This window comes from Nyctereutes procyonoides, unplaced genomic scaffold, assembly GCF_905146905.1.
Source record: "Nyctereutes procyonoides isolate TBG_1078 unplaced genomic scaffold, NYPRO_anot_genome, whole genome shotgun sequence".
Classification (NCBI taxonomy): domain Eukaryota; kingdom Metazoa; phylum Chordata; class Mammalia; order Carnivora; family Canidae; genus Nyctereutes; species Nyctereutes procyonoides.
The window spans coordinates 36,615,301-36,634,863 of record NW_026575139.1 but is presented as its reverse complement, the minus strand read 5'-3'; the positions used below and the strand labels follow the sequence as shown (position 1 = coordinate 36,634,863).

General features: G+C 34.4%; 1 protein-coding gene across 2 annotated transcripts in view; it reads left to right on the top strand.

Annotated features, from left to right (window-relative positions):
• The window catches only part of SLC38A6 (solute carrier family 38 member 6), a 62,858-nt gene that overhangs the window by 11,544 nt on the left and 31,751 nt on the right, over positions 1–19,563 (top strand). Inside the window, exons 4-5 of one of the 2 annotated variants that reach the window (XM_055303809.1) lie at positions 5,166–5,218; positions 8,781–8,820. The exons of the other annotated variant lie outside the window; for it this stretch is intronic. Of the exons in view, the coding sequence (XP_055159784.1) occupies positions 5,166–5,218; positions 8,781–8,820 (93 nt within the window). The remainder of the gene's footprint in view (positions 1–5,165; positions 5,219–8,780; positions 8,821–19,563) is intronic. 2 annotated transcript variants of the gene reach the window in all.

Below are 19,563 nucleotides of genomic sequence, written 5' to 3'. Positions count from 1 at the left end.
GAGGAGCTAATGGTGGGGCTCCATCCCAGGACCCCGGGATCATGACCTGAGCCGAAGCCATATGCTTAGCCAACTGAGCCACCCAGGCACCTGCATTGCAATGCTCTTCTTAAAAAAAAATTCTAGGGCAGCCGGAGTGGCTCAGCGGCTTAGCGCCGCCTTCAGCCCAGGGTGTGATCCTGGAGACCCTGGGTCGAGTCCCACATCAGGCTCCCTGCATGGAGCCTGCTTCTCCCTCTGCCTGTGTCTCTGCCTCTCTCTCTTTCTCTGTGTCTCTCATGAATAAATAAATAAAATCTTTTTAAAAATCTAAATGCTGCATTTACTATCTGAAATGGAATTCCTATAGGCATTATAACCTACCTGTGGTGGGCTGATTATTTTGTAACTCTAATACTTATATTTTTATTTTTGTTTCATGGACCTTAGACAGCATCCTTTGACTATCCGCTATTTGATATTAGTGCTGCTTTCCTTTCTCTCACCTGTCCTCTCTCTATTTCCCATACTTCCCATATTTCCCTGCTACACCTTTATATTGCCAAGATTGACAATATTTACTTACTGTTTTGTAATCATATGTAAGTCATTCACGTTTTATCTTTAAGTTGAGTCTAAAAGTTGAAAACTAATAAATAGCAATAAGACTATGTAAATGTAAATGTTCACAGCAGAGCCAAGCAGTTGGCAGATATTAGGATCCTAGAACTTTATCTATACACGCAATATCACAACCTCTGTGCCACTAGAAAGGAGAATGTTTCTGGTATTCTAGCATTCTATTTCCTTTTCCTGCATCGAATTCTCTAAAATCATGTCGCACTTAGGGGGTAAACTGACATTTAATTACATATTGAGAAAGATCAGAAGTAGCCATACAGTTGCATAGTGGACACTCAATAAGAGAATGAGCTGCATGACACTGTTAGGGAGAAGAGGTGAGAGGAAAATGATGGAAAGCACAAGAAAGAACAGAATTTCAGAACAATAAGGGTGCATTCCAAATGGCCAACTTTCTGAGAGTTGAACTGTATTTGAATAACTCATATCCCTCAATTCAGATCCAAAGATAATATTGCTGCTGCTGAAACTTGGGCTTTGTACTGTAACCAGAGTTTATTAATTGTCCTATTTCATTGAGGAAAAAATGCATAGCAGACAGAACACTGGAGTAACTAGTTGGAAATATTCCATGACTTTATGGGAAGCAGCTTTCCAAATGATTCGTGAGGAGGCCAAACTCTTGGTCTAGCCAAAATAGCACTAAAGTGTGCCTTGATGGTACATTAAAGAAGAAATTTTCCCCCAATTTACTTGTTAAGATTTACAGCCTTTCTGCCTCTTGAAAACATTGCATTGATTTCTTTAATATCAAAAAATAATTTCCTAAAATAGATTGCTAACGACTGCTTTCAGTTATTTATTTAAGGAGAATTGTGCCAAGTACTGCTTGTATGGTTTCCTGTAAAAGACTGAATTAATTTTATAATTTTTATAATTAATGTTATTCCTATTCTATAGAAATATGCTACTAATGTGACTGGTCATTACCACATCTTATTTTGAGATCTCTCAAAACATTTTCACTTTATAAATAAGATATTAAAACATTGATCATATGAAAGAGCAAAAAAATATTCCTTATTAGAAAGCTAAATGACACTTAAATTACTAAACACTAGAGAAATTGAAAGTTGCAGCTTAAATCAACCCTATCCAATATTTGGTGGAGGAAATAGAACTATTCAAGGGGTATGGTTTTTTAAAGTTCCATCACCCTATTCTAGTCATTGTAGAATATTTGAATGCCCCCCCCCAAAAAAGGAAGACAAAGAAAGACTATAGAATCATTGTTACTAGTTTATAGTTCATCCTACTCTTTTTATGTTTTTTATTTTATGGATCATATTTGAATCTAATTTTTTCACTCAAAATTAACATTTTCCATGTTACCATAAACATAATTTGTAATGGCTACGTATTACTGTATCAGGTATACCTACTATAATTTACTTAACCACTACCATTGTTGAATATTTAAGTAGTTTGTGATGTTGCTTTTTTTTCAGTGTAAATTATGCATGGTGATCTTTGCATATAATATTTTCTGATTTTAGTCTTATTTCCTAAGATGCAAGCTCCTAGGGGGAAAATGTTATAAGTATCTATATTTTTTATTTTTTTAAATTATTTATTTGAGAGAGAGGAGTGAGTTAGTGAGTATGTATGTGTGTGCATGTGTGAGTGGGATGGGGAGGGACAGGGAGAGGAACAAGCAGACTCCATGTGGAGCATCAACAAGGGGCTTGATCTCACAACCCTGAGATCATGATCTGAGCCAAAATCAAGAATTGGCCGCCTAACCAACTAAGCCACCCAGGCACCCCAAAATGTTATAAATATTTTAAAGTTTCAATGTTCAAACTGCATTCCAAACATCATACCAATTTATACTACTACTAGCATCTTAACTGCCCAAATGATAGAACAGAACTTTAAAAATATATCTCTAGGGTTGTTTTTTTTGGTTTATATGTTGAGATGATCCAGAAAGCTATTAAAAAGAGAATATGTAGAGATAAAGCATTTGGCTGACTGTGTACATATTTTAGTAAAGCCTCAAGCCAGAAGCCATTATTTATACTCATGGTGTCTCAAACATGGGAAAATGCTTCTAATTTGTGCAACATAAAAGAAGTATGATGACAGTGACAAAACTGAATGGCTAGCCAGACATGCTGATTTGAAAGATAAAGTGAAGATTTGAACATTGTCTCAGTCACCATTTAAAAGTCTAAACATTTTTCACTCTAAATTTGGGAGTTTGCTGTAGAGATTTTTTTTTATAAAATTAAAAAGTAATAGAGAACAAGTTTGAGATTGCTAAAATGTATGCCACTACTGTCAGAAGTTGCAAGTATATTTATCTTTATTAAGCTATTAGTTTGATATTTTTTGTAATAATAAAAGTTGTGTTAAAATATGAAAATTAAGAATGTTTATTTAGGTAATAGAAATACCAATTCCTTTTGGAATCTTTCCGTATTATGACTTTTGCTTATGGGAAAGTTACTTGCTTTTCATTTTTTACTAAGTGTACAGTCTATACTTGTTTTCTGCTATTAAAAAATAAAACAAACCTTAAACTTTTAGATCAGTATCATCTTGATAACTTGCTCATTGACTGAAAAACTCTACGTAGGTCATTTTATTTTTTTTAATTTTTATTTTTTTTACATAGGTCATTTTAAAAGCAAGTTATTCAATATATTCCTATTTGTGACACTGAAAAGCCTCCTTGCTTTAAGTTCTTGGAAGGAAAGTTTTTCTTAAGAAAGAACAGATAGTTTTAACTATAATATAAAAGAGAGGTGCTAAAATTCAACAACGATGTTCCTTTAATCTCCTACTTCAGTGACAGATCAGAGACCTTCTGGCGACTTGGTTCACATACACATAATATTTAGCAAACTTACTTCTCTATGTCAAATTAGATAGAAGCTAACATTTAGATAGTTTTTCTGGTTTAATTAAATTTGGAAGGCTTTGGAATATTAAATTTAAGGAATTGTGCCCCTATATATTATCAATTATGTTTAAGAAAACTAAAACTAGTAAAGATTTATCGACTAAAATAATTGTTAATTTTTTTGATGACATTCACTTTAGAATACGTATATTTGGGAAAAAGAATTTTGGCATTTCACATAAGAGGAAAAAAATCCACTTCTTAGTTTTGTAACTCTACTTTTTAATTTTTATGTTATAAAATATATCCCAAATCTACCCCTGTAAGATTACGGTAGAAGTCTTTCGTTGTTAAAGCGTAAAGGTTCCTACTTATAATCAAATTATATATCCCAAATTCAAAACTAAATTATCTGTGTCCACTGTGTTTAGCAGTAGGTAAATACATTTTAAAAAATAGCTGTGTCGTCCATCAACTCTAATGATAGATTAAAGTTAATAATTTGAATTTTGCAACTAAAAATGTTAAAATTTTTGTTCTTAAATAGTAAAGTATTTTTTCAACATTTCAGATTTCTGTCCAACCTTGTAGATACACCATGGAAAGGCCACATGTGGCTTTCTTTTAAAATGCTTAATTTTACAAACCAGTGGTTCTTGTATACAAAAGTACAGAGGAGCTTTTTTGTTAAGTTAGTGACAATTTAAAGAAACCCCATATGTGTCTTGAGAAAATATATTAAAACTTGCTTTAAAAAATGGCAAACCATATCTTGAACTGAATGGAAGAAGTGTGTTGCTGTAACAAGCCTTAGCATCTGCTAGTCTGCTTCTGTAAGGTCAAGCACTTTTCAAACTATAGGATTACATAAATGTTTTTACTTCTCATTTTTACTGGTGGTGTCATTAGTTAGAACACAAAGCTATACAGGCTGAGGACAAATTTGGTTCTTTTATGAGCCATTTAATTTCCATCTTTTCTGTGCCCACATTTCTTGAATATGTGGAATGAAAATATAATTTCATACTCTTTTATGATGAAAAAAGAAAATGTATGCCCTACTAATTATGGAGTAAGGAAAAGTGAGTGTCTCTGAAAGTATGACACAACTTTCATACTTTATCTAATTTTATTCACATACACAGTTTTCAGAAATTAGTGCCAGTGAAAACTTGCTTTTCGATGGTGTAGTATGCAAGTACTGTTTAGGGAGAAGTGGGGTTCTTGAGAAATTAGTGCATTTGAACTATGCAGCCTGGGCAGTGATTGGATAACCTTGGGATTTGCTAAACTCTACTTATTCTAAGAAGACTCTGTCCTTTTTTTTTTTTTTTTTTTAAGATTTTATTTATTTATTTGACAGAGAAAGAGCACAAGCAGAGGGAACAGGGGAGGGAGAGGGAGAAGCTGACTCCCTGTTGAGCAGGGAGCCAATGCAGGGGCTTGATCCCAGGACCCCTGGGATCATGACCTGAGCCAAAGGCAGATGCATAACCTGTGAGCCACCTAAGTGCCCAGAAGACTCTATCCTTAGAGATCATAAGTGTCCAAAAGTTTCCCCAGAACTGTTATTTCTGCTTTAAATTTAATGTGACCATCCAATAACTATAAGGAATAGCAGAATAGCTTTCTTCCCTTTAAGAGCTGGCACACAAATGGTTTGTGTAAAAGTAAAAATTATAATCTCTTTTAACAGCTGTGACATCTTATGAAGATCTTGGCCTCTTTGCATTTGGATTACCTGGAAAGGTAAATTTCCTTCTTACTGTTTCCAAAAACCAAGGAGACATTTTTCTCCTTCCAGTTCTAGTTAAAAGAGACAAGTATATCTAAGAGAAAGAAATTAGGGGACTAAAAGGAAACTAAAGTGAAGAATGACAGAATGATGGGAAGAGGGAAACAAAGAGATTTGTTTTCTTCTTTATATGCCCTTCTGGAAAAATGCACCAATAAACTTAACACTTTATTAGTAGTTTTCACCCTCATGAAGGAAAGCAGGGCCTTGAATAATCTTAAAACTGTAACAATAGCCTGTATTAAGGTTTTTTTTAAATTTATTTTGATTATATTAACTGAGTAAATCTTCATAAAGATAGGAAAAGAAAGAAGCATAGAATTAAGATGATAGCATAACAATTTACGTAAATAGATTATATCATTTAAGAGCCGAGCAGAGCTAAAAGATGATCAAGCTATTATTCCCTCCTTTATAGGTAAAGAAGTTAAGTCCCAGAAAAATGAAGGGGTTGAATTGTGGACAATGAAATTGTCCACAGTTTCTTAAAGCCAATATTACATGTAGAATTTCAGCCTCTAAATCAACTGCTTTTCCTCCTCAGAATAATAGAAATGATAGCTGTATTTATTAGGCATTCATTTGTGATAGGCGTATTAAACTAAATTGAGAGGTAAAGAAAACAATGTTTTCTTCCATAAGTAATCAGGAGTTAAAATATTTTTGTGAGTGCTGTAGTACTTTGTTTCTGAAGATCTACCATACATCTAAACCCATTTTCATGTTGGTTGCAAACAGGGCTTTTTCTTTTCATTTATAAATCTGTTGTTCGGGTTTTTTGTTTATTTTGTTTATAATCTTAAAGGATATACTATCTGTAGATGCCCAAATCAACTTCCAAGAAGTTGAGTCTGGGAGAAAAAAGATATAGTTACCTAATGTGGGGGGAGAGGGGACCTGTATTTACATTCAAATTAACTTTATTTTTAAAGTACAAAGGAAGATATTTAAATCATGCTGTGTAGCCTCAAGGTTTGAACCTTAATAACCTGAAACTTGAAACCAAATGGAGAATATGGTACTTGAAGGTAAAGGGTTTTGTTAACCATCCTGATAACAGTTTCTCTTTCCTGAAGACAGGGATGTTAGATATAATCATTTCCTGCATCCAGTTTAACCAAGGAAAAAGAAAATGTTATTTATATAAGAAAACTCTCAAATTAATTTCATATGATCTGTAAATATGACTCTAAGCACCATCACTGTTATTTCACATTAGTATTTCCTTCATTCCTTGAATAACAACAGAATTTAAAAGAATGAAGAGACCCCTTTCCCTAAAACTCTTAGAATAGTTGCATTATCATTAATGTATGCACTTGCTTCTGAAGAGACAGGTACACAGACAGAGGATACTCTAAAGGAGGAGTTGCTGCTTGTTTGCCTTTTTTCTATTTCTCTCCACTTCCACAATTGGATTGAAACTTTCCTATTTCCTTCTTTCCAGATATGATGCAGAAATGGATAGGACATGATAAGATTGTTCTGAGAATTAAATATTTTTAAATATTTTGAACTTTTTAAGAAAGATTTTTTAAATCATCTATAAATTAATTTGTTTACTCACCAGACAAATATTTATTGAGTAAATACCATGTGCCATGTGCTGTGTAGTACTCACTAAAACATAGGTAGATAGACATTCTGGCTTTCTAGATCTTAAGCGCTTAAATTCAGCGCAAAAATGGAAAGATAATCATGAATAAGTTGGTCTTATTGCTTTTTTACAGTGTATTAGTAGAAATACAAATTTCATGTATGACTGACAATATATATCAATTGCATATGAAAGATAGTGTGCAAAAGTTCAAAATCGTCTTTTCATAAATAACTGTGACATTTTGTAACTAATTTTTAAATGAGTTGACATGCGAAGTTTCTTCTGGAAAAGGTAGAGTGGCAGCTACTACATCTTCAAAGATACCTGTCATTAGCCTTGCTCTGCAGACCCCAAGGGCTCTAGTGTTTCCAGGATAAGCAAATGATGTGCCACTGATGGAATTCCTAGTAGAGGTGAATCTGAAAGGTGATCTGTTCCCAATCCATGAACTGAATGATCTTAGATAGCTAGTCCACTCCAAACATAAATTCGTGTGCAGATCCATTGAGATTTATCTGATTGGAAGACCCAAGTGGAAGCAGAATGTTTAGTCATTTCCTATGAGTATACCTGATTACCAGGAATGGATAAGGTGTCTTGAGTTTCCCAAGAATCTCATCTAAATTACAAGCTAGGGATCCCTGGGTGGCGCAGCGGTTTGGCGCCTGTCTTTGGCCTTGGGCGCGATCCTGGAGACCCGGGATCGAATCCCACGTCGGGCTCCCGGTGTATGGAGCCTGCTTCTCCCTCTGCCTGTGTCTCTGCCTCTCTCTCTCTCTCTCTCTCTCTCTCTCTCTCTGTGACTATCATAAGTAAATAAAAAATAAAAATAAAAAAAAATAAATTACAAGCTAGCCAACGTATAGACTGAATTAAGTCCTTAGGCATATTTGGTTTGGCTTACATTTTTTTTTTAATTTTTAACTGATTGCCAACTAAGAAGAAATTTTGAAAGAGTTCAGTTTCTGATTTTCCTTGAAATATTAACAAAATGTAGAAGATAGGGACGCCTGGGTGGCTCAGTGGTTGAGTCTACCTTCGGCTCAGGGTGTGATCCCGGAGTCTCAGGGATTGAGTCCCACATCGGGCTCCCTGCATGGAGCCTGCTTCTCCCTCTGCCTGTGTCTCTGCCTCTCTGTCTCTTTGTCTCTCATGAATAAATAAAATCTTTTTTAAAAAAATGTAGAAGATATAGGTACATTGGATCCACATTTCCACATGCCAGCGACAGGCCAGAGCTGAACAGCAGCTGCCCCATTTTGAAAGGGGAGGAGTTTTCCAATAGACTACAGTCTTTGTGACCTTCAATTATCTTACACTAAGCCCACTTCATATTTTTGAGATTGAACTAATTTTCTTAAAATTTCAGATCTGCGAATATGTGGGCTCTAGAGTTTTCTGCTCTGGACTTTACTAATTCCTGGGACAGGATGTTCAAAAGCTTGGTGTATGCCATGCTGACACACTCAAAAGACTATAATAATTTTCTTCTATGCAAAACAGCATTAGCACAGCATACCTGAAGGTATAACAGTCTACCTACTAAAGCAATGTCTCATTCTACCTACTGAAGCAGTGAAAAAGGGAAAATGAGACCAGATAGATTTAATTTCAATTTTCTGCTACTTTGATAATAATCACCAATTACTAGCTTTTTAACACTTTTAACTGTTTAAAATGACTGCCAAGAAAATTTTCAAAAGCATTCTTTATACTAACTATGGAACTATTAAAAAGGGGCTTTTTGTGTGATGATAATTAGTTTTATGTATTACAAATGGCTGATAATGTATTCTTTTCAATTTCTCTTTGCTTCTGTATCTGTTTTTTAGTCATGGTTATTGGATTTTACTAAAATACTAATCCTTTTATATTATTTCTTCTTTCATCTTGTGAATACATTTGTTCTTTTATAGGTGATGGTAGCGGGTACCATCCTAATTCAGAATATTGGAGGTAAGCAATTGAAAGTGCACTGCTTATGCATAAATGTGATAGCAATGATTTCTTCCTTTTGTTTATTACCTTACTACATATTTAGCTAATATCCTGAATACCTTTGCACATATAGGTATCTTCAGAAACTGTCAGTGTTGTCCTCATTACTCTCTTTTTTAAAGATCCTTTATATTAGCAGCTCTTATAGGACAATAGCTTCTAAATTTAGTTCCAGGTAATCTCTTGATTTCAGTCTTGTTGTTAGGTCTACAACACACCTCTAAAGCACTGGCTTTCTGTAGTTGTGATAGTAGTAAGGTACGGTTTGGAAAAACTCCAGGTGATTCTAAAATATTTCCCCTAGGGCAACCTTAGTGGCTCAGCGGTTTAGCGCCGCCTTCAGCCCAGGGTGTGATCCTGGAGACCTGGCATCGAGTCCCACGTTGGGCCTCTGGAGCCTGCTTCTCCCTCTGCTTGTGTTTCTGCCTCTCTCTCTGTGGGTCTGTCATGAATAAATAAATAAAATCTTTAAAAAAATAATAAAATATTTCCCCTTTACTTTTGTCCTAATTACTGCATTGGCATATACTGCTTCAGAGGGAGTTATGTTTCCTGGGTTGTGAACAATCCGGTGTAGATAAGCAATGTCCTCTTATAACCAAGACATTTAAAAGGACAAGTTAGTTTAAAAAATAAACAAACATGGGGCATCTGGGTAACTTGGTTAAGTTTCTGACTCTTGATTTTGGCTCAGGTCATGATCTCAGGGTTGTAAGATGGAGCCCTGCATTGGGCTCCACTCTGGGCACGGAGCCTGCTTAAGATTCTCTCTTTTCCTCTCCCTCTGCACCCTCCTCCCTCTCTAAAAATAAATAAACAAACCTGAAACAAGAACCATTCTCACATTTGTCTTGTATCTTGTTTTCATTTGAAAAGATCCCAATATTTGAGAGCCATGTAGAAACAAAAATTATGGGGTACCTGGGTGGCTCAGTTGGTTGAGCTTCTGCCTTTGGCTCAGGTCGTGATCCCAGGGTCCTTGGATCGAGTCCTGCATCAGGCTCTCTGCAGGGAGCCTGCTTCTCCTTTTCTTTTTTCTTTTCTTTTCTTTCTTTTTTTTTTTTTTTTGCTTCTCCTTCTCCCTATGTCTCTGCTTCTCTCTCTGTGTCTCTCATCAATAAATAAATTTAAAATCTTTAAGGGAAGAAGAAAGAAGAATTACTGTTAATTATAGACAGTAACTGATTACATGTATTAAACATTTAAATCCAAAATATGGGAGTCATATTTGTATATGTTGTAAAGAAGTTATATAGTACTCAACAAGGTCTTCATTTTCTTTTACCATTCACTGGAGTGCTAAATAAATGGTATTTGTTTAAAGGAAGATACACAGGGAAAGTTGACCTGCATTTTGGATCTTGCATAAAATTGTATAGTCAGAGGAAATTTTAATCTTATTTCTTACATGTAATAGTTCAAAATAATTTAAAGGTGACAGCTTTAATAAAGTTCAACTCTGATACTCAAGATCTAATCTATTTTACTTTAAATATCATTCAACCAAATTCCATCTTTAGGTTTTCTTGGTCAAGGAAAAAATTAACATTCCAACAATAAATTGTACTTGCTATTGTTTTGAGAATCCTGAACATTTACGTTTTAATTATCTGAATGTTCATGGAAAAAAAGGAAGAATGTTTTCTTGGATGTCATACCAAATAATTTCGTTCTAACATATATTACTTCACTCTTAATGCTAGAAACCAGTAACCAGTCTCTTTCTTTATGAATATGTATAATGTCATTGATTTTAAGATCTGCTTTAGAATAAGTTATCTTATTTTAGTTAAAATTAATTGTTTAAATGTACACTTGTAATGTCTCATGTTATTGTCTCATAATGTAATGTCTCCCTCATTATTCTATCTTATTACTAAGAACCATTACACTTTGTTTAGATTAGGTTGAACTATTGTTTGGCATTTTATATAGAAATTTCAATCCAGGAATTTGGATCCAAATGTGTGACCATGCCAAAATGCTCACTGTTGTATTTTTGGTATCTTTCACTCAGATCCCTTCCTTGTTCTCTAATTTTGTACCTAACTATTTATTTTACATGATCTATTTTAGCAAATTTTTTTTAACTAGATTGAAGCAATTTCTCTATATGCTTTTCTCCTCTACTATATTGTAAATTCCTAGTCCTGGACGAGGACTAGGTCTCATTTCTTTTTGTACCTCCAGGACCTAGCACAATACATGGGGCTTGATAAACTTTTGTTGAACTGAACAGAGCTGAATATGATTTGTATGAGCTATGTATATACAAGTACTTTTTAATATTCTAGATATATTTATCAAGAAAAAGAATAAAGAATGACTAGATTGATCACTGGCTTTAAAAATTTGAAAAGCTGAACATGAAATTTTAAAAAAGTTCTAAAAAAAGAATGTCCTAGAAAGGATTCCTGCATCTGGTGGCAGAAAAATCAATTCTCTCAACTCTAAGTATGTTGATTGCTTGTTTGCTTTATATTATAACTTGTTTTTTGTTGTTGTTGTTATTGTTTTTACTAAAAGTGACTTAGGGCACCCAGGTGTTATGGTCAGTTAAGTGACCAACTCTTGGTTTCAGCTCAGGTCATAATCTCTTGAGTTGTGAGATGGAGTTCCGTGGAGACTCCCTCTTCCTCTCCCCCTGATCCAGTGTGCATTTGCTCCTGATCCAGTGTGCATTTGCTCTCTCTCTCTCTCTCTTTCTCTCTCTCTCTCAAATAAGTAAATAAATCTTAAAAAAAAAAAAGAAGAAGAAGAAGAAGTGACTTAGAAATAGTCACAGCAATTTTTAATGTCCGTTAAATTCCGAAAAGCTGGTAATGTTTAGTTTTTGGAATATGTCCTCATTATTTTCTTCACATTGGCTAAAAGTTTATTAATTGAGAGCCCACTAAGTAATAACTGAAACATATTTTCAGAGCTGTCTTCTAGTGCCTTAGCCAGATATGCGTAAATCATTCCTTTATTATAGTAGAAGTAGAAGCTTACTCTTGTAAGCAGAACACTGTATTGGAAGTCAGGTACCTTGAAGTCTGTCTACGCTAGTCTCTGCCATTGGATAGCCATGTATCTTGGGGAAATCCCTCCCTCACTCTCTTAATTTGTTTCCTCTTAGCTAAATTGCTATGGGAATAGGATGAGAAACAGAGACGTAAGGTCTTTTTTTACTCTAAAATTCTATTTCTAAGTTGGAATGGTAGGAGGCATGTTAACTTTACTTCAGAGTATTGAAATATTTTTATTACAGGTAAGTTCAGTAGGAGAGTTATACTTGGTTCAAAAGATGATTTGGTCTTTTCTTAGGTAACTAATGAATCAACAATTGCTGTAAAAGCTTTCATGGATGCTGTTCTTTGTCAAAAAAGAGGAGTCTCAGTTTTTCAAACTACCCTGTATGGCAGCTGCTGAGCCTCTGGGGTTAAGACCTAGGGACTCTAGCCTTAAGAAGTAGTTTTTTTATTGACATAAGTTGGTTTTGTGGAAATCCTAAACACTTACTGGGCCAAGTATGCTTGAAAAGAAACAGCGTACTTATTTGGGAGGCTCTTGACTATGTTGTGCATATGACTTATATAATGTTATTTCTTCAAAATGGGTTTTGCCTTTTTTCTTTATTAATTAGAAACGTGTTGGGTATTTTATAAGATGATATGAAGTAGATAGCATCAGATTGAATTTTTATACTTTTTACATGCCCATCTGTATGCAATCTGGTTCTGATACCATTTCCTGAAAGATAGGATGATAATTATTAGTATAAATAGTTTGAGTTTTTGTCCTGATTGGTTAGTACTGAAAAGTGGTTACAATAGATCCTATCTAGGTCAAACATTCTACTAGATACTTTAATTGTATTTATGACTTTTTTTTTTTTTTTTGAGAAAGAGAGAGACAGCAAGCAGGGAGGGGCAGAGGGAGAAAGAATCTTAAGCAGACTCCAGGTCCAGCATGGAGCCTGACATAGGGTTTGATCTCATGACCCTGAGATCATGACCTGAGCTGAAATCAAGAGTCAGATACTTGATGAACTGAGCCACCCAGGCACCCCTGTACTTAAAATTCTTCAGGGGAGATGATGTTAACCTTATTTTACAGAGGAAGAAGTCAGTGCATAGAGGGGATAAAAAACTTACTTACTTTTACCCCTTAATAAAGCTGAAAAACTCAACTTCACTGTCTGCCTCTAAAGCCTTTATCCTTTCTGCTGTGATACAGTAAGTGAAAAATCTGTGAAAAAGTTTAAATGTTGAGGATTTTTAAAACTCCTTGGGAAGGGCAGCCCTAATGACCCAGCAGTTTGGCACTGCCTTCAGCCCAGGGTATGATCCTGGAGACCCAGATCGAGTCTCATGTCAGGCTCCCTAAATGGAGCCTGCTTCTCCTTCTGCTTGTGTTTCTGCCTCTCTCTCTGTCTGTCATGAATAAATAAATAAAATCTTTAAAATTAAATAAATAAATAAAAATCCTTGGGGACAGAGACTATGTGTTTTTGTATTTCTAACTTGACCTAATTTCAAGTTGAGGAGCTCAATAAATAATACTTGTTGAATTTTAAAATTTCTACTTAAAAGTCTCAGATTTTGCCTCAAAGAAACAATTTTATGTGCTATATAAATGATAGAAAGAGACTTGAAAGCCCACAGAATAATTTATAGATTGGAATTACATAAAAATGAAAAGGCTGAAAGTATTGAGGAGAGTTAGATCTTATTTATTTAAAATAGAATATAAAATATTTTGAAATCTAATTAATCTTAGATTAATTCTTCCTAATTCTTTTATTCTTCGTAACATTTAAGCTTTTTCTGGTTTTCTTAGGATTCTATGCCCCTGATGAATCTGTGAGAAAAATGGAACAGAGAGACCTTTAAAGTAAAAATAATCATGAATTGCTCTTAATATTTGTTACATGGATGTTTCAGTGAAGACCCAGTTATCCCCTACATCTCCCTATTATGTATATCCAAGTAATTTGCTCATTCATTTATATTCTTAGTACATAGCACATAGTAGGCATTTAGTAAGTAATATTTGTTATAGGGAGAAAGGAAGGAATAAGAGAAGGAGAGAGAGAAGGAAAACCCAGCAGCCTGGTTTGGTGCTTCTTTAGGAGGAAGAGACTTGATCAACTGGGAAGAAGAGACCATGGAATATATTAGTGAGTATGTAGTTTCTTTAGGAAAGGATTTATTGTCAGAACTTAAAACCTTTTTTTTCCCCCAGGATCAATGAGGCACCAAGTATTAGTCACAGGGCCCTGATGTAGTCTAACAGATTGATTGGAAAAATACAGTGTCTTTGAATAATCTAAACTTTATGATAGAAAAAAATGTGACTCACTAAATTTAGCACTCTTATTCTGAGCTTATGGAAACCTTTGTCTTTGGAATATGGAGAGCCCTCTAGTAAAATACTACTTCCAAGCAATTCCTGATCTCCTCCCCACACTAATGAATTAAGGGACTGTAGTAAATCCTAGCGATAGCCCCCAGCTGCTCATTTCCCCAGGCACTGGAGTGGCATTTGCAGAGAGTCATTGCTGCTGGGACCCAAAGTCAGAAGAGAGACATCTGGAAGTTTTAATATTTAATGCTGTTACAGACAAGAGAACTCTGGCTTAGGGTTTGAATTTGGTAGGTTACTAGTAAAAGGATTAAGAATCCTAGTAGCAAGTGTATGTAGTTTCCAAGTAGGTCCTCTGGCTGTGTTGCATTATGAGATTCTTTTCCTAAAAACCAAAGTAAGTAGTTTCACGTTCATCTGAACTCTTGAGGTAGACCACTTAGTAGACTGAAATACTCTTTGAAATCAAACAGTAAACCCCAAATCATTTTTAGTCAAATCAGAAACAGTCCTGTGAACTAGAAGTTCATAATAAACTGAAATTAATTGATGTTTTTTTCTGGTTTTGTATCCCACTCATCTCAAAGTGGGGAAAAGTGAGTTGCTCTGAAGAGTATGTTAAATCCTTACTTTGCTCTTTATAAAATATGAAGGACCACTATGTATATATAGCATATTAGTTCTTTAAAGCCCCGATTCCTTAAAGGAGATTAAAGATTGAATCACAGCTACATATTGTGAAAGTAGAACCCTAAACATTACTAGTCTTACTGAAACTTCCTGAAAGTGCTAGAATGACAAGATTTTTCAGTCTGGCACAGATCCCACAAAACTTACTCCAGCAGTCTTGATTAACACCTCAGTTTGGAAATCTTAAATTTTAAGAGAAACTTTGCAGCCCCTGTCTGTACTCAAGCAGCATAATTTCTAAATCTCATAATCAGAAAGGTATTTAAATAAGATCATCTTCAGTTGAGAACTATAAAAATTTCAAATTCTTAGTATTTATGAAATTCATGATTTAATGCTAGATAAATTAGAAACTCTAGTTTTATTTTCTGGTTTTTAAATTTTTTAATTTTATTTTTGTGGGAAAGTGACGTCATTTTAGATGCCTTAGTTTGTATTGTCCCCTGGGAGACTGGGATTGGACGTGCTGTTACAACGCCATCTGCTGGTCAGCCCATCTGTAGACATACTACAACTTCTTTGAGCCTGAAGAGTACTGTTCAGAAATTCTAGAAAGCGCTGCCTTAGACTAGGCAAAGCACTGCCTTAGACTAGGCAAGATATAGGAAGCTTGAAAGGAGGTTTTTTTTTTTTTCTTAACAAATACTTCCTTTGATAAAATTTACTGGCAACATGTCACTTTAAAGAGGTTATCAAAATAATATATTTCTTAGTTAATAATTTTTTAATTATTTGAATATAGTTGACACACAATGTTACAGTAGTTTCAGGTGTACAACTTAGTGATTTGACATGTTTATACCTGATGCTTTGTTCACCACAAAGGTAGTTGCGATCTGTCCTGTTACATCACTATCACAGTATCTTTCACTGTATTCATTATGCTGTACTGTTTATCCCCATGGCTTATTGAAGTTTAATTATAGGACTTCATAATAGTAAATATTCTGCTCCCATTGTGTTCAAATTTAACATCTTGATAAATGATAAAACAAAAATAAACATTTTTCTAGGCTTTTGGGGGAAATCCTCCTTAATATATTTTGATTTCCATTTGTGTACAAATTAAGGAAATGACTTTTTTGAGGGTTTTAGAAAAAGAGATTTCATTGTGTACTATTTTGAGTGGGCATAGACTTTCACTGGCATTTGGACATTTAGGAGGAATACCAGGTTAATAAGACGTGTTCAATAGAAAAAACCATTTGCTATCTATGACCAAAAACATGTTTAAAGTAAAATTGAATCTCTCAGATGGAAAGGCAAACTTATTATTTCCTCCCATAGTACATCTGTTTAGGGCTGGCTGACTAATCCTTTAAGAAGTTGCTGAACTTTTTCCAAGTGCTGAAAACCTAATTCTGTTTTAAAAATAGCTGTATGTAATCTTATCTTCATACGTGTATTTTAAGAGTTTAACAAAAAAGGATAATTATTTTTGCAAACTAATGATTTCTTAGGCCCAGACTCCAACTGAGGCTTTATATTTTTTTAAGGAGTCCTGGGAAAAATAGTCCATAAGAGTACAGGGTTTGGGGGAAGAGGGATTGGCTTTATGTGTTTTTTTTTTTTAATTTCAGTTTGATGTTAATATCTCTAATATGTGAGAATAGGAAGCTTTCCCCCTGAATTACAATAATAGTTGGAGATTCATTAGAATCATAGTGATAGATGCAGTAGAGGCCCTCAGGAAACTCCTTAACTTGCCAGAGGAATCTTGGACTAATAACTTCACCAAATCAGCTACAAAGCTGAAATAAATTACACTGAAAATACATGTCAAAGTGAAATGAACATACTGTGTTTTGAGACCTCTCACTAATTTCTTTGATCTTAACCATTAAATTCAGCATTTGTAAGCAATTTGTTATTTAAATGCCGATGAAGAAAATAAAAAATTAATTCTAGAGAGTGGTCTTTTTGACAGACTTCCCTTATTTTTCTTTGCTGTGGTGATTTCTTCCTCACTTTGTTCCTGCACTTTTCCATAATAGTTAATAATAAGCTGGACTGGCTGTTTCCACTATCACTACCTTGGGCAAGTTACTTCTTTGTGCCTCCGCTTCTGTATCTGGGAAATAAATATCTACCTCACAGTTTTGTGGTAAAGGTTAATTGAGAAAATAACTTACATATCAGTTAGAATACTGTGAGGTGTGGAATAGGCCTCCAAAATTCCCAAATGTTCACTGTCGTCTTGGTTCTTCTCTCACGGGCCCTTCCCCCTTCCTGTTGTTTCTGACATATCTTCCTGCAACCTCCATGTTACCGGCTTGTGTGTTTCTCTTTTATGATTAGGTCAACCAATATTAATACCTTACTATTTGCTATTGCCTAATCAAATTTTACTCTATTTTAGTCATTTCTCAATATAACAGTTGCTTTCTCCCATGGTTTTCAAAGAATACTTTCAACCTCTGTGTTTTGATTAGATTGACACATTTTTTAATTTCCTTCCCAGGGCAGTTTCCATTAAATGAGTTCTATTGGTTATGTTTGAAATGAAGGAGAAAATACTGATTTAGTTAATGCGGTAAAATGGAATGATTTGTAATGACTTGAATACCTGTCATCAAGGTATGTGTTCTAGAACCAATTCTGGCTTGGTCATGTGGGGGCCAGAATCACTTAACCATAACCATGGCTAAAATGGATGACCCTGTTACAGCTATTAATTTAGAGTACAACATGGTATGTCTTGTATTAAGAGTCTATGCTATGTATTGATGTCAGCAGAAATCATTTACAAATTCTTGCTTATGACCTGTCTCTAAGATAAGTCTTTAAACACTTCCTTATGCCGTTAATAGAAGACATGAGACAAGAGGTATGGTAGGCAGCTGTTTGATCTAGTGAACCTTTTGGTTAAAAACAATGGGTATATGAACCTTCCTATTGATTTTGTATCTTTAAAACTTTTCTATTTTATTTTATTGAGCTAATTGGTTTTTTTATGTGAATCTAAGATGTATTTCCTAAGTTAATGTATATTTGGTAATCTCGTTTCTTTTCTGTATTATATATAATACATTAAGATACTAATCCTTCCGTGGAAGTTTACTTGTGGTTAAGAAAAAATAATTAAGGCAGTGAAAAGGATAGTGTTTTCTTTGTTTTACTTGCTTAGTCAGTGGGGCTTTTCCTCATTGGGAGCTGTGTGGTTTTGTAGCTCTTAAAACAAACACCAGCATCCTCTAAGAAAGTAGCAGTATTTTGCATGTCTTATTATATCTTGTATGCTGAGATCTCTTTTTGAGAGAGAAACATGTGTGGTGAGTTCATGTTTCTTGAAATATACATGATTCTTCAGACTGGAATTTAATGAAATAGGACTCCCATTTGAAAACCAAAGAGGTAAGGCTACAAGAGAGGATAAATGTGATCAAATGATTAGCCAGGGGCTAATAGAAATTCTAGGAAGAATGACAGATTGTATATTAGAAAGAAATATGATATCATATTCATTGAAGCTTTTACAACTAAAGATCTAAAAGAAATAATAGAAAATTACTGAAAGAGATGAATGTCTGAAACTTTAGAAATGCATGTGGTGTTGGATTAATCCAAGAAAGAAAGACTGATGGACAGGTAATAAATTACATTGTATAGGAAGTCTGCATTCTTTGTGCTCAAGGTACTTTGGTCTTTCTTTCTTTCTTTCTTTCTTTCTTTCTTTCTTTCTTTCTTTCTTTTCTTTCTTTCCTTTCTTTCTTTCTTTCTTTCTTTTTTTCTTCTTTCTCTTTCTTCTTTTCTTGCAAGATACATTTAAGCAACTCTAGGCCAGTTTCAGAAAATTCAGTTCAGGATTTTCATCATACCATATGTGTATAATTCTTTGGAATAGATCAACTATTTTAAACAAAGACCCCAAATCCTTGAGTGGAGAAGGTTAATCTACACCTTCCTTTTGTTCTGTGCCAAACTGATATGTTTTTTCCTTTGGACGGTAAGAACAATACAGAACACCTTTTCATATACAATCAATTGTAATGTCCCCAAACAAAAAGAGTTTCAAGAAAGGTACTGTACTTCTGTTGGGGAAAAAGTTATACTTCAACAACTATACTTTTGGGAAAGAATATATAGTCATAAACTGGAAAATGTGTATATATGTATTTTTATTGCAGAGAAGTGAGTTTTTACTTCTAAATTTTATTTTGCTTTGGGTACAACATTTTACTTAAAAAATTATGCATTTCTCATGGGGATCCCTGGGTGGCTCAGTGGTTTGGCACCTGCCTTTGGCCCAGGGCATGAACCTGGAGTCCGGGGATCGAGTCCCGCATCGGGCTCCCGGCATGGAGCCTGCTTCTCTCTCCTCCTGTGTCTCTGCCTCTCTCTCTCTCTCTGTGTCTATCATAAATAAATAAATAGATAAATCTTTTAAAAAAAATTATGCATTTCTGGTTTTGGATGTGTAATTATTGTCTGTCTTCCTATAAATTTGTATACAAACTAGTATATTTCCTTTTTTTCTTTCTTAAGTAGGCATAACCACTATAATAATTGTGGAGAAATTTAACTATATTTACATATATTGTTTGAGAAAACACACTCTTCTTAAACATTTGAACCTTTTAATCAATTTTCCCCCAGATTTTTACCATTCAGACTTGGCATTCATTCGTGTTCTTAGTTTTTGTAGGTCCAAGGAGAAAGTGAAAT